This window comes from Peromyscus californicus, unplaced genomic scaffold (assembly GCF_007827085.1).
Source record: "Peromyscus californicus insignis strain IS unplaced genomic scaffold, ASM782708v3 Scaffold_5__1_contigs__length_169319896, whole genome shotgun sequence".
Taxonomy (NCBI): Eukaryota; Metazoa; Chordata; class Mammalia; order Rodentia; family Cricetidae; genus Peromyscus; species Peromyscus californicus.
In genome coordinates this window covers 135556642-135581195 of record NW_026294573.1, presented here as the reverse complement: position 1 = coordinate 135581195, position 24554 = coordinate 135556642, and the positions used below count along the sequence as shown (strand labels likewise).

General features: G+C 36.5%; 1 protein-coding gene across 2 annotated transcripts in view; it reads left to right on the top strand.

Annotated features, from left to right (window-relative positions):
• The window catches only part of Rb1cc1 (RB1 inducible coiled-coil 1), a 70237-nt gene extending 46937 nt beyond the window's left edge, over positions 1-23300 (top strand). The window contains exons 15-24 of one of the 2 annotated variants that reach the window (XM_052715053.1): positions 42-1930; positions 10813-10978; positions 12645-12753; positions 12840-13080; positions 14662-14710; positions 15967-16014; positions 17017-17075; positions 19221-19348; positions 21203-21273; positions 21963-23300. In XM_052715053.1, coding sequence (XP_052571013.1) covers positions 42-1930; positions 10813-10978; positions 12645-12753; positions 12840-13080; positions 14662-14710; positions 15967-16014; positions 17017-17075; positions 19221-19348; positions 21203-21273; positions 21963-22040 — 2838 coding nt within the window. In that variant the 3' untranslated portion in view covers positions 22041-23300. Of the gene's footprint in view, positions 1-41; positions 1931-10812; positions 10979-12644; positions 12754-12839; positions 13081-14661; positions 14711-15966; positions 16015-17016; positions 17076-19220; positions 19358-21202; positions 21274-21962 lie in introns of both variants that reach the window. The other variant, XM_052715052.1, reaches the window with a different exon arrangement.
• The last annotated feature ends 1254 nt before the right edge of the window (positions 23301-24554 follow it).

The window sequence follows — 24554 nt, the reverse complement described above, 5'->3', positions numbered from 1 at the left end:
TGCATGTTAAAGATCTTTAAAAGTTTCACTCTGTGTTCCAGGTGTCCACAAGTCAGGCATCCCCACAGTCAGCTGCTTCTCCAAGGATAGAAAGTACAACTACTACCTCACCAAAAACTCCTCCTCCACTAACTGTTCAGGATCCCTTATGCCCAGCAGTGTGTCCCTTGGAAGAATTATCTCCAGATAGCATTGATGCTCATACATTTGATTTTGAAACCATCTCCCATCCAAATGCAGAACAAACTATTCACCAAGCTTCATTAGACTTGGACTCATTAGCAGAAAGTCCTGAGTCTGATTTTATGTCTGCTGTGAATGAGTTTGTGATTGAAGAAAATTTATCATCTCCAAACCCTATAAGTGATCCACAAAGTCCAGAAATGATGGTGGAGTCACTTTATTCGTCAGTCATCAATGCAATAGATAGTAGGCGCATGCAGGACACAAGTGCACGTGGAAAAGAGGGGTTTGGAGATCGTGCTGCTCTGCATGTCCAGCTGGAGAAGTACAGAGTTGCTGCCCAAGACTCTCACGTCAGTATACAAACCATCAAGGAAGATCTGTGCCACCTCAGAACATTTGTACAAAAAGAGCAGTGTGACTTATCAAATTCTTTAAAATGTACAGCAGTAGAAATAAGAAACATTATTGAAAAAGTAAAATGCTCCCTAGAAATAACACTAAAGGAAAAACATCAGAAAGAACTCCAATCTTTAAAAAGTGAGTATGAATGTAAACTTGATGCTCTAGTAAAAGACAGTGAAGAAAATGTAAATAAAATTAAAAAATTGAAAGGAGATTTAGTATCCCTTGAAGAGGTTTTACAGAATAAAGACAATGAATTTGCTTTGATTAAACGTGAAAAGGATGCTGTCGTCTTCATGCAACATGAAAAGGATCAGAAGTTGTTAGAGATGGAAAATATTATGCATACTCAAAATTGTGAAATTAAAGAACTAAAGCAGTCACGAGAGATGGTGTTAGAAGACATGAAAAAGCTACATGTTGAAAATGATAAGAAAATAGAATCACTGAGAACCGAATTTCAGTGCTTAGAGCAAAGCCACCTAAAGGAACTAGAGGACACAATGCATGTCAGGCACACACATGAGTTTGAGAAAGTTATGACAGACCACAAAGTGTCTTTGGAGAAATTAAAAAGGGAAAATCAACAAAGAATTGACCAGATACTGGAATCTCATGCCTCAACTATCCAGGAAAAAGAAAAACAGTTGCAGGAATTGAAACTCAAGGTTTCTGATTTGTCAGACATGAGGTGTAAATTAGAGGTTGAACTTGCGTTAAAAGAAGCAGAAACTGATGAGATAAAGCTCTTGTTGGAAGAGAGTAGAACACAGCAGAAGGAGACTTTGAAGTCTCTCCTTGAACAAGAGACAGAAAATTTGAGAACAGAAATAAGTAAACTAAACCAAAAGATTCATGATAATAATGAGAATTATCAAGTGGGCTTATCAGAGTTAAGAGCTTTAATGACAATTGAAAAAGATCAGTGCATTTCAGAGTTAATTAGTAGACATGAAGAAGAATCTAATATACTTAAGGCTGAATTAGACAATGTAACATCTTTGCATCACCAAGCATTTGAAATAGAAAAAAACCTGAAAGAACAAATAGTTGAACTGCAGAGTAAATTGAACTCAGAACTGAATGCGCTTGAAAGACAAAAAGATGAAAAAATAACCCAACAAGAAGAGAAGTATGAGACTCTTATCCAGAACCTTGAGAAAGACAAGGAGAAATTGGTCACGAGCTACGAACAAGACAAAGAACAGCTAATTCAGAAACTTACTTGTGAAAAAGATGAAGCTGTTCAAACTGCACTAGATGAATTTAAATTGGAGAGAGAACTTGTTGAGAAAGAGTTATTAGAAAAAATTAAACATCTTGAGAATCAAATAGCCAAAAGGTAAGTATTAAGCTTAGTATGTGATTGTTACTGATGATTCAAATGTATATGTTAATCATAGTACCTTGATTTATTCATTTGTTGTAGTTAACAGAGAAACTGGAATGTTTTCACAAAGTAAAGAAATTTTTACTTTTAGAGTATTGTTTATCATAAATGTGAAAACAACATTACATAACTTTACTATTGCTAGATCTGAGTATGGTAGCTTGTGCCTGTAATCCAAGTATTTTGGGGAGGCTACGTAGGAGAATTGCTATGGGCCCAAGCCTGGACTGCAGAGTGAACTTGATCTAGACCACACCTTGTCTTGAAAAGTAAACAAGCCACAAAATACATGAGTATTTTGAAAACTGTGTATAAGAACTTTTTTCTTTTTAAATCAAAATTCCTTTGTGATTTGTAGCTTTTACTAAATTCTTCAGTTGAAATTAATTTTGTTCTCTTCCTATGTTTGTATTAGAGTTTAAGTTTCCTCTGCCTATGATTTAGCTAAGGCTAAATCAGATGAGAATGTGCAGAATGTTTCTCACTATTGTTTTCTTGATACTACAGTTTCATTTGTTTTTTTCTGGTTGGAAAGATAATATTTTTAATTTCTAGACTTGTGGATTTCTTTTCATTATATTTTTTTTGTTTGCTCTCTGTTAATATTTTTTAATTACCACAGATGGGTTTAGAAACATTGCGATCGAATTTTGCCCAATAAACAGCTTGCAGAGTATGATTAGTGTATCATTCTGTCCTATCATTAGTTCTCAGAGTGAATATTTTAAGCGTGTGTGTATGCTTGTGTGTGTATGTTTGTGTGTTTAATTCCTGCCTCTTTGCGTCACCACTTTTAAACACTCTTAATTGGCTACCTGCAATATAATGCTGATTTTGAAATAGCTTTTTGTTTTCTTAAGAGATGAGAGGGTTTAATAGAGAAATAAGCATTGTGGGAATGGTTATAGAACTATGGGAGACAAAAATTAAAACAGTGTAATTTACTATGGAAAAGCTCAGAACCAGAACTGGATGGTAAACTAGAAATAACAGATTATAATATTAAGGAATTAATTGCAGTGGGGGAAAAAAACTGTCATTGTAGAACTGAGTTGAGTTCTAAGTACAGCATGGACTAGTTCAAGTTTATAGGGTAATAGGGTCAGGATCAGTAGATGGAGCCCTATAAAGAGAAAGCAATCAAATGAAAGGAAATTTTAGCCAAACTGACTTACCAAGATTCTTGCTGTTAGCAAACTGGAGTGTTAAGAAACCAAGGGTAGGAGATGAAGAATTTGATCCAATATTGAGAGAGATCAAATTACAGGAGTGTGGGTTTTTCTCCAAACTGAGTTACCAAACTTCTGGACAAGAACAGTTGTCAAGGTTGGAGTCTAAAGGGCCTAGAAGAGACTGACTAATAATGTTTAGTGAGTCTTTGTCAAGTTCTAAGTGAGATTTCAAGAAGACATACTCTGAAGCCCTCATCAAAAGTGATTCTCCATGGTTCACTGGGAAGCTGCCACAGTACTTAAGAACCTCTTAAAAGCATCAAATGCTGGCTTAATCTGCAACATAAAAATGAGTAGTTCTCATTTACTTGTCAGGAAGTTACTGTGAGACAACTGGCTACAACCACTTTTGGAGAATAGGACTGTGTCTTTCTTCTGTTTTCCAAACCTTGCAGGTGTTCTTTTATTTGGCATACTTGAATCTCTTCAAGGGATTTTGGAAAATGCAGAGTCTCTGACTTGAAGTATGTATGAGATTACAAAAGAGGTGGTAGCAGTGTTGTGGAGAGAGCAGTCTAGCGTTGTACCCTGTTTTAAACTTAGTAGTCAGATGTACATATTTCTTTACCCTACCCATATTGAACATCCAAATAAAGACACTTTAATATCATATTTGTTTTACATGATGCAACTTCTACCCCACATATGCCTGAGATTTCCTTATCCTCTCTCTTTTCAAAGGTAAAACTAAAATTGATGTTATTCTATCCTTCCTTGATTGAACGTTTGTTTTCTCTCTGTTGCAGTCACTGAAATTCTGTAGGATAAAAGCTGAAAAAATTGCAGAGTCTACCATTATCATATCTTACATCATAAACTGGGAGAGTAGAAGATATTAAAAAACAAATGCCTTAGTGTGGATAGATTTAATTACTAGCCTTTATTTCTATAATTACCCTTGCAGCTCTGATAAATATTTATAGCTTCCTTCTATTATCCACTCCATTCATTACCTTAGCCAGTGCCTTATCTGATTGTAGTTCTTCACCTGACAGGCATAACTCAAAACTTTGCAAAGAGACTGACATTTACTTGTATAATACAGTTGCAGTAAGATTTTTAATTTAATTAAACTTTTTTCAATGTGTGTATGCGCACGCGCATGCATACTCCCAGAGCCTTGTACTTGCTAGGCAAGCACTGTACCACTGCGCTATACCCCCATTCCTAGCTGGTATAGTTTTTCTCTAGTTTTCTTTTTTATTTCCTCCATTAGTATACATGGTAATGCCTAGAGACAACACAGGAAATCTGTGTTATATTAATTGTCTTTTCTGCCCTTATTCTACTGGACAGTATGAAATTAAATCAACTATATAGTATACTACATTTTTACTCATTAGTTCAGTATAATGGGGTACCTTTAGTGGCCAAGTGATAATTCAAGAAATGCTTTGGAGGGGTCACGTGTTTTATGGCATGTGTGTGGAGATCAGAGGACAGCCTTGACTTTACCTTGCTTGAAACAGAGCCTCTTGTTGATATTATTCACTGCTATATACTTCAGACTAGCTGTCCGGCAAGCCTCCAAGAATTCTTCTGTATACACCTCCCGTGTTGCCAGTGGTATGACTGGGTTACAGAGGTATGCTACCACACTTGGCTCTGTGTTGTCTCTGGGATTACAGCTTAGGTCAGCACACTTGTGTAGCGAGCACTTTACCCACTGAGCTGTCTCCTCAACCCCAAGAGCTACTTTCTGTAGATATCAATCACACCTACCTCTAAATATACATAGGCCGAAACCTGTTGCTTTTCATTGGAGTAATAGTATATATACCAGTTTTAAGTTCTGTTTCTGTGACGTATCATAACTGGGAAAATTGTCACAAAGTGGTCTCTGACTCAAAGTATTATTACATTTGGACTTTACTTCATCCCTGCAAAACAGCACTCTTATGAGTCTTAAGTAGATTGGATCACAGTTGTATCAAGCTAACTGCTTTAGTAATTGATATATGAGGCAAGACCAGTGCTTATATAGGCATAAAGCTGTGGTTACAAGTCTTTATGGGGGAAATAATGTCCTTAGTTGAATACAGCTGCCTTTTTTTTTTTTTTTGAGACAGGGTTTCTCTATGTAGCCCTGGCTCTCCTGGAACTAGCTCTGTAGACCAGGCTGGCCTCAAGCTCACAGAGATCCATCTGCCTGCCTCTGCTTCTAGAGTGCTGAGATATAAAGTGTGCACCACCACTACCTGGCAAATACAGCATTTTTTTAAGGTTGAGGAATAATAGTTTGGGCAGAAATAGGGTTTGGTATAAAAAATTCAGTCCATGTGGAGAAAAACTGACCTTGTGGAGACAGATTAGTGTTCTTTTCATGATGATTAATGTCTAGTGTGCTCAGCTTGTCATCTAATGACTAGGTAGATATCTACTGAATGACTGAAATGTAATTCCTAGGAGATTTCTTGCTGTGGAACATTTCTTCAGAGCACTTTTAGGACATTCACATTCCATTCCCATCTTCAGAGATACATCTATAGTGGTTTTCTATGAAATCCTCCTACTCCTCAGTCCCTTCAATATGGAGAATTGAACTAAAACTCTCCATGGCGCACAGTCTCAATACCTAATGTCTCCCTGGTGAGCCACAGTGGATTCAGGATGACCAGCTGTACGTATCTTCCCAGATGGCTAAAAAAGGGAGTGTAGTTGATTGCTGACCCAGGTCTTATAATTCAGTGGAAAATATGATTCTCTGGAGCTAATTAGATTCCCAAATACCCAATTCAAATTTTATTGTTTTGTTTTTACAATTTTAGCCTTTATTCAACCCATTGTGTGGACTGATGCCAGCTGACATTCTAGGACAAGCCGTCTGATTTCTGCTTTGGATCTGCTACCTGAAGTGGCCTCTGCCACTGCATAATCCAGTTATTCCCATGAAATGCATTTACTTTCAGTTCTTGTCTACCTCTGCAAGCTGTGGCCTACAGAAACCCATTAGTCTTTTAGTCCTAGGTTCTTTGAATAATTGGGGAAATAAATTCCTTTGAACATTCTCAGGGTGTATATAAGAAATGCTTTCTAATGCCCTCCCTTCACATGCCTTCCTGTAGAACCAGGATTTTCTTATTTAACGTTTCCTGCTCGGTTCTCTTTGCCTGAGAAATCTTTACTTGACCCTGAATTATAGGTATATAGTTATACAAGTGAAAAAATATAGTAAATCATAAAGAAATCCCATTTTGCCTGAGAAATTTTTGCTTGACCCTGAATTATAGGTATATGGTTATACAAATGAAAAATATACTAATAAGTCATAAAGAAATATATTTAAAAACCTTTCTTGGTATACATAGGATTTTACTACACCTAACTTTTAGCAGTACATTTTGACTGAAATATAGCACTATATTAATACATACTTAGAGAATAAATTTGAGTAGTCTTCCCATAATTGTGCATATTCTTTGTTAGGAAATTAAAATGTAATAAATGTTGATTCTTCATTGGTTTCATTGTGGAACATGAAACTGCCAGTGACCTTTACATAATCTTCACATCCATTAATCTGTCTTGTATGTTGAAAAGGTATTTTACTCCCCATGTGTGATTTTGTGAGCATCATAAATTAGTCATTTGGAAAACACTGGTTCACTAAGTTATATAGATTTTCCAAATGTTGACATGTTGTAAAATACAGCTAGATCAATACATACCCAAAATATTTGTATAAGTACTTTAAATAAGATACATATTTTATTATACTTTGATTAGTGGTCAAAGGACTTTATAAATATTTCTCATTTCATGGCACAGAATTTTATTTTTATTTTTTAGATTTTATTTTATGTGCATTAGTGTTTTGTCTGCATTCATGTCTGTGTGAGGGTATCGGATCCACTGGAGCTGTAGTTACAGACAGCTATGAACTGCCATATGGGTGCTGAGAATTGAACCCAGGTCCTCTGGAAGAGCAGCCAGTGCTTTTAACCACTAAGCCATCTTTCCAGCCCCGGTGTAGAATTTTAAATGATATAATGTAAATACTCAAGGAAGAATGAATTCTTACTATGTCAACAAGAAAAGAATACCTTCCCCTTTACCCCATTGTCATGAAGAGTAAGTTCTATGTTACTGTTTTTAATCTCTTATGATGCCTGGACCTCCATCAGTGCAAGTATCAGATGAAAACGACAAATGATGTTATGTTAAGAAAGTAACCTTTAAGCCCACCCTCTGCAGGCTTCTCTGCAGGTGGAATTCTGAAACTTTCAGGTCTAGAGTGGTTTTGTACCCTTTTGCAAAGGGCCAGAATATAAATACTTTAGGGGTTTGTAAACTAGATAGTCTGTATTCAGACTGCTCAGTTGTAACATTGTAGCAAGAGAGCACTTACCAAAACGGGTGGTGGGCTGACTCTGCCAACTTTTAAAGGATCTTAATTTGGTGATCTTACTTGAATTTAATGTTGGTTAGTTGATCTAAGTTTAAGGCAGTCAGTTTGGGAGCTTGATAATATCCAGCAGGGAATGTGGGATCTGAATCAGTCCTGGGACTGTGCCTCCTGATCTTATATCTGCTCCCCCTCCCCACATTGGGTGCATTCCCCACCCTATCCTCCCATATTTCTGCCAAAACAAATTTAAGTATCGTATGAATGCAAACCTTCCTTGGTTAGATGATTAACTTAACTTGGATACCTGGTTTGAAAATCACCATGAGTCTGGAAGCAGCTAAATAATGTAAGAAGTTCTTGTAAAGGATCTGAGTTTTAAGAATGTAACTGCCTCAGAGTGACACTGATTGCTCTGAAGAAGAAGATGCTTTTCCTGTATGGAAGGGAAGCTGTGTAGGATTTGAAAGGGCTGCTGGGACATGGTCCAAAAGCCCTACCTTCATTGGTCCCTTCATCTCAAAAAAAAAAAAAAAATGGTGCCTTGGAATGCCCTGATCTGGTGTTTCATTTTGCCATTTCAGTTGGGTCATAACTGCCATCAAATCTAAGCTCAGTATGGTTGAGCTTAAACAGAACCACTTAAAAAACTTAGCTGAAAACAAATGTGTGTATTTGTGTTTGCGTTTGATTTCAGTGCCTCCTTTTTATCACCACTACCACCCCTTTCCCAGAATACATCTCCTTGCTTCCCCAAAGCGAGGCAGTGGTGGTCTAGAAAACAAAAATGAACAAAAGGTTGTATCAACAGTTACTGTTTCATTACTGTGTTAGCTAATTCTTTCATCTCAGGCCTTAGGGTAATATAAAATAAGACAAAATCATGTACCTGATGACCATGTGGAATAGTTTCCAGCAAAAACTCAATATAGGATATCTTGGGCATGGATGTGCTTTTGTCCTGAGGCTGGCTAGGGATGATGTCTCTTTGGTAAACTGCTTGTCTAGCTTACATAAAGCCCTGGTTGCAATCCCCACTACTCAGGAGGTGGAGGCAGAAAGAAGGCCAAAGTCATCCTCAACAACATATGTGAAGTAGAGGCCAGCCAGTCTAAAACATCCATTTGCATCCCAGGATAATTATTTGTTGTTCTCTGCATCTTAAGCTTTTTTTATTTTTTATTTTTCCTCAAGCCTCTGGGTCATTGTGCAGTAACCTGTGCTAATCACCACAGGCTCTTTTCAGAGGGAATAAGTGTGATAACTGTATGTGCTTGCTTGCCTGGACCCATCTCTTCTACCTGTGTCATTTATCCTAAAACACAGTGCACCTGGCAATATAAAGATGAAAAACACTTAGAATGATAGTTATTTGCCCTTGTGTGTACATGCCCCCAATTGCACAATTTGAACTATACTGTTTCATTCTTAATACAAACCTCTCTTTCGGACTTATATGCTGTCTTCTGTTCCTTTTATCATGACATCATTCAGAAAGCATTTTGTTACAGTAAAATTTGAATGTATGACTCTTAGTGGCCAGTTGTAACCCCACTTTTTCAGCCCGTTCACAATTCTGTGTTTGATTGTCTAATGTGGCCATGACTGTCTATATTCTAAACTATTGCCATTTACCCTCTAGCTATAGGGATAATTCTTCAGAGACTGTATTAGCTGACTAGGATTATTTCTCAGTCCTGCCTATGCCTGGTTATCCATTGTTACAGTCCTGAGTCTGTTCTCTCATTAACATTTCCTTTGTGCAGCCCTGCTAACTACATACTATCAGTGATAAAGCTTTAACTTGCACAGCTCCATTTCTTTCAACCCAAAGGATAAACAGAAATAAATCCTTCACCTTTTAATTGGTTGTTATTGGTTGTAGTATTAAGGCAACTCCTCGTAGTTAAAAGAGAGGTTTATTTTGTGGGGTAACTTACAAGTAAAGGGATAGGTTACAGGGTCTGGGAAAGGTGTAGCACAGTCTAGCCATGTTCTCTGGAAAACTCTGCTCGGTCTACCTCCAGTGTCCAGGATCCAGGAACCAAGAGAGCTAGCACATCCGGATCTCAGGTCTTAAGGGCTCCTGTCTTGGCCCTGCCTTGTAGGCATGACAGTTACCGAAGCCTCTGGGGGTAGTATTTCCAGGACAAAGCTGGAACAGCTACCCACTACAGGTTGTGATACATGAAATAGAATATTCTAGCCTTTCTGCACTAAGCCATAAATCAGACATTGTCTCCAAGTGTGTATAGAGGAAAATTTGCCTGAGTGTTCAGATTTGAGTTAGCTTTATCTGTAAATTTGGATGTATGGATAAAAGATTCCTACTGATTTTCTGCATAATTTCAGTTGCTATAATATTAGTTGTACATTACCATAAGTATAATAAATTATTTAGGAGTGAGCAAACTTTTAGTTAAAAACCCTGGTTATAAATTCACCTCTATTCCAAAAACATTCCAGTGTCTTTTAAAATCAAGCAAATGCACACTGAAATGAATTCTCTAATAATAACACAATAGCCTCTATTTTGTTTTAGCATGTTTTAACACTTCTAGGCTAACTTGATACTATGCGAAGCCGAGGCTGGCTTGGGTAAGCTTGTAGAAAACTTGATTGCTGGATTTATAGACATGAACCACCATGCCTGGATTGTTTCAACAGTTTTGAAGTTGGTATTTTAGGAATCTTTTGAAGGTTGAAAGCAAATTAAGATTTAAGATTAATAACCAGTGTGTAATCATTCACTTAGGCTTGCTTTTGCTTTACTTGGCCAGTCTCATCTCTGCTGCCTTGTCAGCAACCCTTAAAAGATTAACAAGTTTTGACTGAAATGAGTCAGTTCAGGAATACATACATTTTCTTTGTCTGGAGAATTCATTTTAGCTTCATTTTTATTCATTGGGTATCAAAATGAGCCAAAATCTATTTTATGAAAAGTAAAACTTTCCATCTAAGAAGTCACCAGGTGTGTGCTTCCTCTTCAGTTTAGAGGAATGAATCTTGAAGTGCCTGAGAAGTACATTGGTTTCCTAGGTGCTGGTGGAAGCCCTGATTATGCCACGTTCTTTTGCTGTCATTCACCATGTTACTTAAGACATCATTTAGTTCACAGTTTTCAGTCAGACAGGATTCACACAGAAATATATTTCTCATTATCATGGGTTTCTGGGAGGTAAATAACTTAAGTATGATATTTAATATATTGTGATTATGTCTATAATTGTCTTTTAAAAATCTTTTCAATTTTTAAGTCCTGCCTTTGAATCATCCAGAGAAGATTCTTCAAGCTTAGTTGCTGAACTTCAAGAGAAGCTTCAGGAAGAAAAAGCTAAGTTTCTAGAACAGCTTGAAGAACAAGAAAAAAGAAAGAATGAAGAAATGCAAAATGTTCGAACATCTTTAATTGCTGAACAACAGGTCAGTTTGAGATCTGAGGAAGCTAGATAGAAGCCAGCCAAGCAAGTTCTCTGTGCAACTAAGGAGGGTTCTTATATGTTGTTTGTGTTTCCATTACTTGGCCTTCTTAATGTTTGTTTGACCTTCATAATAAAAGCATTTATTTAAAAAGAAAATTTAACAATAATATGTCACATGAATGTAGCTAGCAGTCTGTAAGAATTATCAACTCAGGCTGACATGGAATTCCTTCTGTTGAGAATATGAACTTACAGCTTCTTTGGCACAACTCATTCTACATGTTACTAGGCTCTTTTCTCTGCAGATTCTCACTGTGTTCTTTCATAAGAACGTACTAAAAGGAAAAACTTGATTTCAGATTCACATAATGAATTAACTGATTTGACTGATTGAACCAAAAAGTATGAAACTAACAAGTATCTTAGTTATCCTAAGTTAAAAGTGTTGTTTTAAAGTAAAATACTAGAGAGATGACTTCTAAGCTATCTTACAGTTTCAAGTAAAGGCCAATTGGTTCTTATCTCACTACTTTTTTTTTTATATAAAATTGCTTATTATAAATGGTGATAATCATTTTAATCCATTTCATATTACATAAATAACAAAGTTCATGAAAATAAACAATGGTTAATATGTTTTGATATGTCCTAATTTCCTACATGTAAACAGAACTAAGCTGCAATTTTTTTTTTTTCAAGATAGGATTTCTCTGTATAGTCCTGGCTGTCCTGGAACTCACGCTGTAGACCAGGCTGGCCTCAAACTCACAAAGAGCAGCCTGCCTCTGCCCCCCAAGTGCTGGGATTACAGATGTGTGCTGCCACCACCACCTGCCCCCTAAACTACATTATTAACATTCCCTTTTGAGGGATCTTCCAGTGTGCTTCCTAGCCTGAACTCATGTTTAGTTTGTTCTTTACTCTTAGATTTTTATGTAAAACTATCAAACAGTTTTCCTGTTAAAGCTGTCTGTTACCATTAATGGATTCCTAAAAGTATGGGGCAAGGAGGGATGCTAAACTGATAAAAGAGTCAGAGTAGGTAATTTTTTCATGTATGGATTTGTTCTATTTTAGGAAGATTTTAATAAACTCTTATAAATGAATTATTTAACAAATTTAACCTCCTTTGTAAATGAAACTGCAATTAAAATGGCCAGTTATCTTATAAAATCCCTCTAGGGAATTGGATATATAAACATCTTGTAATGAGAATGGGTGAAACCTGGGGAATAATAAGTTTAGTCACTGTACAGGTACAGAGGCCATTGCAAATGTCCAAATAAAACAGAGAGAAAGAGAAATACATGCTGGTATGGTAAGCAAGAGTTAGTCAAAGATCAAAGATTTCAGAGGAAGGAAAATTACCCAAAGAAAAAGCCATGTATGCAACAGCACTCTTTAAATTGTTCGTTTTACTTCTTTCCCTAAAATATCAAGCATTTGCTAATGCCTTTCTTCTGACAGTACAGGCAAAAATGAGAAAATAAATTTTGTTTTCAAGGTAATGAGTTCGAACCAAGAAAATATAACCCTTACTGGAATACGTAGAACTTTTGCTTCGTGTGACTCCATAAATATACCTCGGATAAAAGTACCTACAACTTTATTTTCATAGCATTGGCTGCTAAGTATACGCAGATAATTGACTATTACTGTTGTTTCAGACCAATTTTAACACTGTTTTAACAAGAGAGAAAATGAGGAAAGAAAACATTATAAATGATCTTAGTGATAAGTTAAAAAGTACAATGCAACAACAAGAGCGTGATAAAGGTTAGTGTTGTCTTATAATATGATTTTAAAAAGTATTTGTGAAATGTTTTCAGTTGAATAATGATTATTTGAATTTGGGGTCTTAGATTTGATAGAGTCACTTTCTGAAGATCGAGCTCGTTTGCTTGAAGAAAAGAAAAAGCTTGAAGAAGAAGTGAGTAAACTGCGTACTAGCAGTTTTATTCCCTCGGCACCTCTGGTTGCAGCCCCGGAGCTTTATGGAGCTTGTGCACCTGAGCTCCCAGGTGAGACAGAGAGATCAGCCGTGGAGACAGCAGATGAAGGAAGAGTGGACTCGGCAATGGAGACAAGCATGATGTCTGTCCAGTAAGTAGGCGTATCTTCCACTGAATTCATCAGAGGCTTTTCAAGTCAACAGTGCCACACTGGGCCTGAGCCTGGTGTCACAGGCCTGTAATCCCAGCTTTGAATGATGCCACGGATCACATGTGAAAGCTCTGTTTGTGCTACAGAATGAGTTCAAGGCCAGCTGAAACAATTGAGGCTCTGTCTCAAAATTACAAAAAATAAAAAATAAAAGGCTGTAGTGCTATTCCATTAAGTTAGAAAATTCTGAAGAAAGGAAATATTTTTTCGTTTGTTTGTTTTTGTTTTTTCAAGATGGAGTTTCTCTGTAACAATATTGGCTGTCCTAGAACTTGCTTTGCAGACAAGGCTGACCTCTAACTCACAGAGATCCACCTACCTCTACTTTACTAATTGTTCTCAGCCTATATTAAAAGTGTGATTTTAAAGGACAAAGTATAAACATGTTAAATTAGAAGTCATAAATGATAGAAATTAATCCAGAGTGGAAACATGACCTGCAGGGGGACGTAAACCCAACTATATTTTATATGCAGGACAGGCAGTTAAATCAAAACAATCTAGAAAGCTCAGTGTAAGGCCAGGCACATGAGAGCATTTGTCTAATATCCCCAGTGTGATGGTGGTGGGGTGGGGGACAGAGGCTGGCAGATCCTCAGAGCTCATTGGCCAGCCGTTCTATCAGAATTAATGAGTTCCAGGGTCAGTGAGAAAACTCAAAAATGGTAGTAAGCAGTCTCAGGAAGGCTCCAGTGTTGACCTCTGGTCTTCACATATATGCACACATCCACATAAACACATGCATAGACCACATACACACACCAAAAATCAACCAATCAATCAGTCAATCAATCAATCAATAAAGTTTAACGATCAGTTTTTCCAGCTCTTATTATTAACAAAAAAATGAATCTACATTTGGAAATTTTAACACACCTTTATTTAGATGTGTAGTTATTGATGCCCCTAAGTAGATAGTTATATAAATATTAATATACAAGTAGAAATTGGAATGTTGTGGAGTAAACAAAAAGGATCTAAAGCCAAGTACAATCAATGTAATATCTGGAGAGAGCTATATAACATCATATACATTTCTTTGAAAATAAATTCATATAGGGAAAAAGTGTTTAATATCTGGGAAAGCAGGAATTTTGAAGAAATTATCTCTAGATAAAAACATGCAAAGTTTTGTTTCTAATTTCAGGAAGTGTCTGAGTTTGTATACAAAATAATAGCTATTCTGATCTATATGGGCTACTTTTGAAAATTTAGTACAAGTTTTTACTCTCTACTAAAGGTATCTGAATTAGTAGTAATAGTTAAGCTTCTAAAATCCTTTTTTCTTTTCTTCTTCTTCTTCGTTTTGAGACTGGGTCTCTCGAGGCTGTCCTGGAACTCACTGTGTAGACTAGGCTAGCCTTGAACACACAGAGATCCACCTGCCTCTGCCTTCCAAGTGCTGAGAATGAAGGTGTGCACCACCATGCCTGGCTAAGCTTCTAAAATCTTGTTGATGAATGTACAGTTCCAAGTTTTAAAGTGCTTATAGTTAAATAACAACCATTCTCTCACTTTTAGAGAAAACATGCTATCTGAAGAGAAACAGAGGATCATGCTTCTAGAACGGGTGAGCAGACTTTCTGTGAAGTACTTGTCTAATATGATAACTACAAAAAAATTTCAATGTTTTCCATTCTAAAACTACTACCTTTTGGTATGCTTTATATATTGTCTTTTATGATGTGTCTGAGAAGTCCTGTCATTGGTTCTCCATTAACAGCTAGCAGTGAGGTCAAATCTCACTGGGTAACTCCCCAGTGAATGGCATCTATAGAAAGCAAAAAAGAGCATACATCTTATAACAGCTCAGAAATCAACAGTGTAAGATGAATAAGAATTTCAGCACATTTAATTCAAAAACAAAAGTAGATTTTCTTTTTTGAGATGAGCAAGAATATAAGAAAAACTAATGAAGATTGAAGTAATGAAGTTTTTAATAAATATTAATTGAAGTGGACAAAACAAGTTGGCAATAAGGAGCTTCCTTACAGTTGCATACAAAATGGTATACACACACCCACAGAAACATACACATACACACCAAAAATAAAGAGATAAAAATTTGAAAATTCAAAAGTACTTTGAAAAGAGAATGAACTCTCAATGACTAGTTTCATTCTTTGGATCATGAAGATTTTTTTTTTTGAGATCCACCTGGCCCTGCCTTCCGAGTGATGGGATTAAAGCCACCACCGCCCGGCTGTTTTTTTGTTTTTTGTTATTTTTAACATTTATTTATTATATATACAAAGTTCTGCCTGCATGTGTCCCTGCAGGCCAGAATAGGGCACCAGATCTCATTACAGGTGGTTTTAAGCCACCATGTGATTGCAGGGAATTGAAGTCAGGACCTCTGGAAGAACAGTCAGTGCTCTTCATGGCTAAGCCATCTCTCTAGCCCTGGATCATGAAGATTTTTACCAATGTCTTCATTCTCTACAAGCTTAGATGTGTGACAGTCCAAAGTCAAATGTCTCCTTTTATGTGTATGTGTCAGCCATCCTTTTCTTGTTTTATGATTAAGCACCTTAGAATCACATAAGATGTAGCAATGCATTTAAATGCATGTCCCACCTCTTAACTTAACTTAAATCTTTGAGGATAAATGAAGATATTTATTGTGTGTTTAAAATTCTACAGCTAATGACGAAATTTGAAAACTTGAGGAAGTAAGTCCTAGGACAGTGTAGCTGGTGTTCTCATTCTCATTAAAGTAGTTAGTGGTCAGAACAGTTAGAATAGACTCTGGACACACACACAGTGTGAAGATGAGAACCTTGCTAATCATTGAAGGATAAACCATGGCTCTTTTTCTACCTGTAGACATTGCAGTTGAAGGAAGAAGAAAACAAGCGGTTAAATCAAAGACTGGTAAGAGTTTTCTGGTTGTGTCTCTGTTTAGTTTGTATTTTGTTGTAGTCATCTTCTACCTGAAGGACAAATGCTTTTCTAATTTTTTTTTAAAATACTTATTTAAATGGAGAAGGAGGCATGTGTGCCACCATGGTGTGAGTATGGAAGTCAGAGGAGAACTTTCAAAATTAGTTCTTGCCACCCATGGGCCTGGGGATCGAACTCAGGTCATCAAGAGTATGGTGATTCCAGCAAGGCATGTACCACCTGTGCTGTTTTCTTTTGCCGTTACACAAACAACAAAGATTAGATGTTCTGTACTAATAGACTACTAATTAAAAAGGCTTTAAAGATGTTACCCAATGCATTTTTTATGTAGTGTCCCCAAGGGAATATAAGCCCCATTTGGCTGAGATTTTCACTAATATTTTGCTGTTTTGTTTTCGTAGGGCAGTAGGGTTCAAGAAACATTTTTAAACTGCTTTGTTCTAGCACCTAGAATAGTAGTAACCAGAGAAGCAGAGAAACTCCGATGTGACCAAGAGTTAGCACATGCATCCAGACCTGGTATCTAGAGAAGTGTACTTTCCCACTCATTTACTGTCTTCACACAGAAGTATTTACATGTTGTTCTCCAAACTTAGACCCTTATTTAGAGTGAACTTTTAAGAAATCTGTATAAGATTGAACATGTGTTAAAAATGGATGATCAGTCTTAACTTTACTGGTAGAATATATATCATTTTTCTGGTTAATTTTATCAAATTTCTGAAAGCTGATAGGCCTTCCTAGTCAGACAGTAAATTCCATTGTTGCCTAAGCCCTGCTCTGTATGAGTGTTTGGAAGGGAATGGATGAAATTTAGTGCACCAAATCTAGATTTTATTGTTGAATTACTGAACGTAAGTATTATATAAGTGTGGACTTTTCAGCTTGAACACTGAAGTGTGTCACCAGACCTTTCTGAGTATGGTACTTTAGATGTGTGCAGCTCATGAATGATTCCTTCTTTTGTACTAGATGTCTCAAAGCATGTCCTCAGTATCTTCACGGCATTCTGAAAAAATAGCCATTCGAGAGTAAGTATATCACTTTCATTTTGTGGGTTTTAAATCAAATTGTTAATTACTGAGAACGGTATCATCACAATGATCATTTAGACCATGCTCATTGAGCTAAGTGCCTTGTGCATAGTGGTAGTGTAAAAGCTCATTGGAAAGCAAGGTTTTTCACAGTTATCCTGGAGTCCCAGGGACTATATTCTGAGTCATTCCATTACAGTTCTACCATTCACACAAAAACCCTTGAGGCTTTTCTTTCGCTGGCTAACATTTTAGCTGCTGTCCATTCTGAAAACAGATTTATCTTCCTAGTCCCTATTTCAAATTGGAAGATCTTCATTTCAGGTTACTGTGCTTCCTCCATTTTATGTTTAATTATGTGCTATAAATTCAGAGTATACTTTGAAATTTTCATCATTTGAACAGTTTAATATTATAGCTTTCCTGGTACAGATTAACCCATAGAAGTAATTGTTTCTCCTGTGGTTTTTCTGGCAGGAGCTTTGGAGTATAAAGAAAAGCATCATATCAGCTCATGAACCCTGGGCTGTGGTTCAGGAATTACTGAACTTTAAACACTTACTTATTTAGTTTTCTTGAGACAAGAGTCTTACCTTGTAGCCCAGGCTGGCCTGGCACACAGCATCTTCTTGACTTGCTGCCTCAAATGTTAGCATTAAAGGGGTAAACTATAGTACCCAGCTTCTGAATTAAATATTTGTGAAGACCCTTATTTTATTTAGAATAGATTTTTGTTGTTAATTGGTTTGAGGTTTTTTGTTTGTTTGCTTGTTAGTTTTGTTTACAGTTTTTTTATAGTTCTTAGATATCTGTTCTGGCCCTAGCATCTCAAATCTCAGTTGTATCTTCTTTGGTTGATAAAATGGCAAGATGGCTCTCTGTTCTTAACTACCTGTGCATCAAATCATTGTTCTTTGGAAGATTAGAGATAAGCTTAACACATCTACCTCATAAGACCCTTTACCTCCTGTTACTATATTAGCTTTTAGTGTTTAGTCAAAACAGTGCTTACCCCCTCATTGCAGCAGTGTTTAAAACTTCTCCTACACCATGCTTTTGGCATCGGTCTGTAGTCCTAATGCTGAGAAAGTGAAGGCAAGAGACAAAGGCCAGCCAGTAGCACATAGCAAGACCTTGTCTCAAAAAAAGGGAAGGGAGAACTAGAGAGATGGCTCAGCTGTGAAAAGGCCAGGCTCACAAGAAAAAAAGGGGGAAGGGAAAAAAAACTTGATAGCTGTCCTTATCATCTGGAAAACCTAAGCATATAATATTACCCGTGTAACTAAAATCTGAGGCTGATTTTCAGAACCTGTTAATATTTTGAGTACATTTTGAGATGTAGACACTAGTAAGTGCATGTAGGCAGTTGTAGCTGTGGGTTCATCTGTTCCTTAAGGTCTGTACTGAGGCTTTCTGAAGCCTGACTGAATACATGGACTTAGTTCAGAGTGTTACACTTAAGAATTGAAATGCCAGGGATGTTTCTTGGTATAAAATGAAACATTACACGGGAAGAATTATCCTGTTACGAGATATTTCTTCTACCCGGTACAAAGTAGTTTTTTTTCTGTCTCTTTTCTTTAATTAGATAATGAAAATTTTATTAAGAAAATTTTTAGTCTTTAAAAATTGCTGGCAGTTGCTTTAAACATCTATACAATTAAATGAAAGGGACTTGGGGGAACCATCAAGCCATCTCTGGGTGTATATCACAGAATGCATAGATTTCCCCCACCATTGGATTCCAGGGATTGAACTCAGGACTACAGGTCTGTCAACAGGTTCTTCTGTTCACTGTGACAGCTTCTCACCTCCTCAAGTCCCTTTCATTTAATTGTGCAGTATTTGTATATGACCTGTATGCACATCCTATCTACTTCAAATCATCTCTAGATTACTCACAATATGTAATTCAAATGCATTACAAATAGTGTTAATTTGTATCACATAGCATATTGACAAAGTAAACTTGGGTGAGCATCTCAGTGCAGAGACAGGCCTCCTTTTCCACAGCAGTTATGCCTGAACCATCGGTTGAATTCAGTAGATATAGAACCCACAGACTCAGAACCAGTTGGATACTCTCAAGTTTGTATCACATGTGATGAACTCTCTCTAGGACAGTAACCTTCCTCTCCTTAGTTTTCAGGTGGGAGATTTGGTTCTCATCATCCTAGATGAGCGGCATGACAATTATGTGTTGTTTACTGTTAGTCCTACTTTGTATTTTCTGCATTCAGAGTCTCTTCCTGCCCTGGACCTCAAACCAGGTGAGGGAGGTAAGTGTCACATACAGTTCTGAAGTGTTAATCTTGAGTGGAGGACATATATTCTCCTGTTGTGTATTATATACACAAACTAAGTCATTAGGAGGAAAATCTTTTTTTTTTTTTACAAAATTCTACATTAGATACATAATTTTTATGGACTTAATAAATCTAAAATTGACTGTAGTGTTCTACAGTGGATCAGCTGATCAGACTGTGTAAGTATTCAATATAATCTCTGTTGACAGCATATGGTTACTTGCTCATGGAGATATTACCCGTGTTTGTCAGATAAGGAGTTTAAGTAGTGTCTTTCCTACACTACTTATAATTTTGTTTTCCTGCCTTGTTCACTGTGCTCATTGAGCCGTCATCATCATTGTTGTTTTGTGAGATTTTGTTTTGTAGAGACAGTGAGCTTTGTTAAACATGCTGAGTAACAATGCCCATTATTTGTTGGATCATTAAAGAATTCAGAAAGAAGAGAATAGCTATCCTGGAATTATTAGACTGAAACTGCTTAGAAAATGTTTACCAAGCCAGGTGTGGTGGACCATGCCTTTAATCCCAACACCCTGTCCTGGTAGATATAGGCAGATCTCTTGAGTTCTAGGCCAGAGTGAGTTCCAGGACAGCCAGGGGTACACAGAGAAACCCTGTTGGAAAATAAAAAAAAAAAAGAAAGTCAGTTTACCCATATGAACTGATGTTCTTGTTTGGAATGGCCTCTAAACAAAAAACCCCACTTTGGGACTAGGGCAGTGTCATTTGACTACTCCATCATGCTCTTTGATGGATGAGCTATTTAGAATATCTGTGGGATGGACATGAAAAGTGAGAAGATAAACATACAACTTATTTTCACCTTGAAATTTGTAGCATTTTTCTTATTGTTTATTTATTTTTGGCTTTTTGACAAAAAGTCTCATGTGTCCCAGGCTGGCCCCAAACTGTCCTGCACCTGAGGTTGATCTTAAACTCCTCTCTCTGTACCTCCCCAGTGCTGGATTTGCAGTCATGGAGCTCTGAGCCTGGCTTCATCTTTCTTTCTTCTGGCCTTGTTCTTGGTTCACTTGTTTTAACTTTTATTTACTTGGTGGACTTTTGTTTTTCACAGTCTGGGGATCAAATCTAGTGACTTGTCTCTAAGTTGTATCCCAGCTCTTTACATTTTTAGGTGAAATGCTATAAAGATTCATAAGACAAGAAAAATCCACATATTGACACAGATTAGCCTGTTAAAATTTGCCTTATTTGTATTATTTCCTATGTGTATTTCTAAAAATGTAAATCTGGAAATGTGCACAACTATTATAATTAACTCTAAAAGACAGGGCTTGCCTTCTCGTTAGTGTTCTTGTACTCTCCACCATTCTCGGTCTCTCTGTATAGAAAGTCTACTTCAGGACTTAATTTGGTTTTTTTTTTTATTATTAGTTTCTTACTGAATCCCAATTGTTTTGACATTGCTGTGCTAGGGACACTGTGGTTGCAGGTTCCAACCCACACTGAAGGGCTGCCACTCAGAAGGCTGTTTCACTTAGACCCTTTGAGAAGTGGAGGTCACCATCATACATAGTTCCTTCAGTAGGTGGCAGTGTTGAGTTAATTATTTGTTCATGATGCCAACTTAGTTTACTGGTGTTCCTTGAAGGAGTATTTTTAAAAGCACATGTATAGTTACATGTTAGAAAGTACAACAGATTTTTTCCTTCAGTAAACGAAAAAATTAGTTTCAGTGATTTCAATGGTTTTAAAACTTTTACATGTTGTTGTGAGAATACCATTACTATTTTGATTCTGCAGTTCTTTTTTTTCCATGAACTTTGAAAAATAAATTAACAATTTATTCACTAGCTTCAGGTGCATCTAGAAGACCCTGGGTCCTTGGAAAAGTAATGGAAAAGGAATATTGTCAAGCCAAAAAGGTAAGAACTATACCCTATAATAGTCAACCTAGGAATTTTATTATATGGAAATGGTTACTAGTATTTTGAGATTTTTGCTCAGTTTAATTAGAGCTTGAGTTTTATTTAATTGAGTCTTGCCAGAAATCTTATAAGTATTGCTATTATATTTAGATAGAAGAGGTAGATTACCAACAGCTAGTGTAACTCAGGTTAAAAGCACACAATATAACTGCTAGCAACAGTGAACTCTGTGTAGAGTTGATCTTTACTCATTTCCATTGATGAAAGATGTTCTCAAGTCTTTATTTGGAGGCTAAACTGAAATTTACAAGCCAGGATTGGTAGTATACTGTAATCAAAGCAATCTAGAAGCCAAGGCAGCGACAGAAGGATGGGTAGTTCCAAGCCATCCTGGGCTATGAATACATATTCCTGTAATCACAGTCTTTGGGAAGCAGGGCCAGAAGGGATGCTACAAATGTGAAGCCAGTCTAGTCTGCAGAGTGAGTGCCAGGGTATATAGCAAGACTGTGTTAGAGACAGAGGGGGTAGCTATAGTACCCCCAAGCCAATGTTAGTTACCCAGTATATTATCACTTGGTCAAGAGCCCCTCCCCAATATTGTAGTAGTTAGCAGTATGATTGAAGGGGACTTGTATAATTTGATTCAGTCATTCAGTGATTCTATTTTTTTCTTTCCCTCTTAGGCACAAAACAGATTTAAAGTTCCTTTGGGGACAAAGTTTTACAGAGTGAAAGCTGTGTCATGGAATAAGAAAGTATAGCCACAGAAGAAATCTACATCTGATACCATTTTCTGATTTGTCCTCTAGTGCTAATAAATCACTCCGAAACAACCGGCCATCCTTTTTTACAAAAGTCAACATGACAGTATGCTTCATTGGTGGACTGCACTTACCTTTTAAGTGGATACATCTTAGAAACAATAAATTCATCAAAATTCTTGGCTGAATCAAGATGGTTTTGTTTTGTTTCCACCCAAATAACTAGAAATGCGGACCAAACTAGTTAATGTTCTCCAAGGGCAAAGCCTGCACTGTGGCTTGTGACTAGCCTCATTAATTGCCTGTTAATAAACATTAGCTGAATAGATACCAGTGTTGTTGTTACCAGCATTTGTTCTGTTGTGAACTCAAGAGTCCTTGCACTCTTTAACACGTTCTTTATAAAATGTGTAAATCCTTCCAAGCTATTTAAAGAGGAGTGTTATTGCATGCAGATAATCGTAATTTTGAGTTTGCCTCAGAAGACTGCTAACAAATTCTTTAATTTTTTTAAAATACCCTTTGATGTTTCAAAAAATTAACAATGTAATTTGACTGACTTTAAGATCGGCCATAAATAATGAGCAATCTTCAAAAGCACTTTCCACACAGATCATCTGGTCTCCCAGGGAAGAAAAGTCTGCACCACTGATATTTTCAAGTGCAGGACTCAGACTTCTCAGCTCTTAGGACTGTTTCAAATAATCATATTGATGAACTCTTAATTCATGATTGAGCTTCAAAAAAGATATTCATTGTACATTAACATTTAGAGGTCATTTAAATAACAAAATAGTGTATTGTAAAGGACCTGTACAATTTTAAGACAATAAAGAATTGAAAATGTAAATACGTGTGCCTTTTGAAGGTTACATTTTTAATCTATTTGTGTGATTGCTGGGAAGGGTGAAAAAATTGTTCTGTATCAAAGAGAAACATGTTTATTGCAAAAATGTTGTTTGTATCCTGTGTAACAGTGAAGTGGTGTTCTGTGGAAGAAAACCATGTAAACTCAGACTTTAGAAGTTGGCACTGAGCAAATGTGCTGAAGTAGCTAGTTAATTGGAAAGAGTGTTTTCAGGGTTGTTGTTAGAGAGGAGTAATAAAATGATTCTTTTTCAGAAATATTTAATTTCTTCATAAAAATAAGTTGGATATTTTTATAAATATGTACTCTAATAGAACAAAAATGAAATAAACATAGTGTATAGAATACTGAATTTGACAACATATTAATGAATAAATGAACAAATGATTTCATATGTTTCTATTCTATCCTTTGATGACATCTTTATGCAGATACTACAAGTATAACAAATGACTGTATTTTTTTAAGTTGTGTTTGTGTCTGACTCTGCTAAGGCAGGCCATTTTACTTAATTAATGCTCTTCAGATTTAATATATGGTTATTATTCTATGGAATTATTGGAATTATTGCTGTGACACACTAAATCTCTTTCCTTAATACTGATCTTTATTGTTAGTTGTGGCTGTTGATTATTTTTGTTACATGGTGCGTTCATATTCATCTTGTCACTGTTCACACATATGTTTCAAAAGCAAATGAAAACTAAAATGATTTTGTTAGAAGAGAAACAGAACATTTCTAGGAACCTAAATTCTTTGACTTCTTAGTTTTTGCATAATTAGAAGCAGTATGAGCTTTGTAGCTAGAATGCCTGACTTTCAGTCTCAGATATGACTTTTAGATAGACTTACATAAACTGACTCCTCATTTGTCCCATGTTTAAAACAGGGTAATGGAACCTACATAATATAGTTTGCACTTTTAATGCAAATTATAAACATTAGTGATTTAAGCAATTTTAGGAATGTGTTCAGTACTCAACAAACATTAGCTATTAAGATTTTCTCTGGACAGTATAGTCCTATGGTGGAAAAAAAAATGTAGCTTGGGGGGGCCAGATGCAATCCCAGCATCTCAGCAGGCTTAGGCAGGAGTTCTTGAGCAACAGGGAGAGCCCATCTGAAGAGCAGGTAGGAGAAAGCTTTTACTGTAAACTTTTTTTTTTTTTCTTTTTCAGTTTTTTGAGACAGGGTTTCTCTAGTGCAGCCCTGGCTCTCTTGGAACTCACTCTGTAGACCAAGATTCTGGGCAGTGGTGACACATACCTTTAATAACAGCACTCAGAAGGCAGAGGCATGCAGATCTCTTAGTTCAGGGCCAGCCTAGTCTGCAGAGCAAGTTTCAGGACAGCCAGGGCTGCATGGAGAAACCCTGTCTCAAAAAAAAAAAAAAAAAAATGCACATGTTATATATGTGACAGTAATTTGATACAGTAAAAGCACTATATTTGCCTGGCTCATGCCTATACATCCAGCATCTCAAACATCTGAAGCAAGAGGACACAAAGTTTAAGCCAACCTGGGCTATAAGACCCTGTCTCAGAAAAATAAGTAAAAGCAATGTATAAAAAACTCTTATAAATTAATACTGTACTGTTTTGAAAAGTGAATAAGGTGTCATCAGAGAGGCTTCATCCAACAACTGA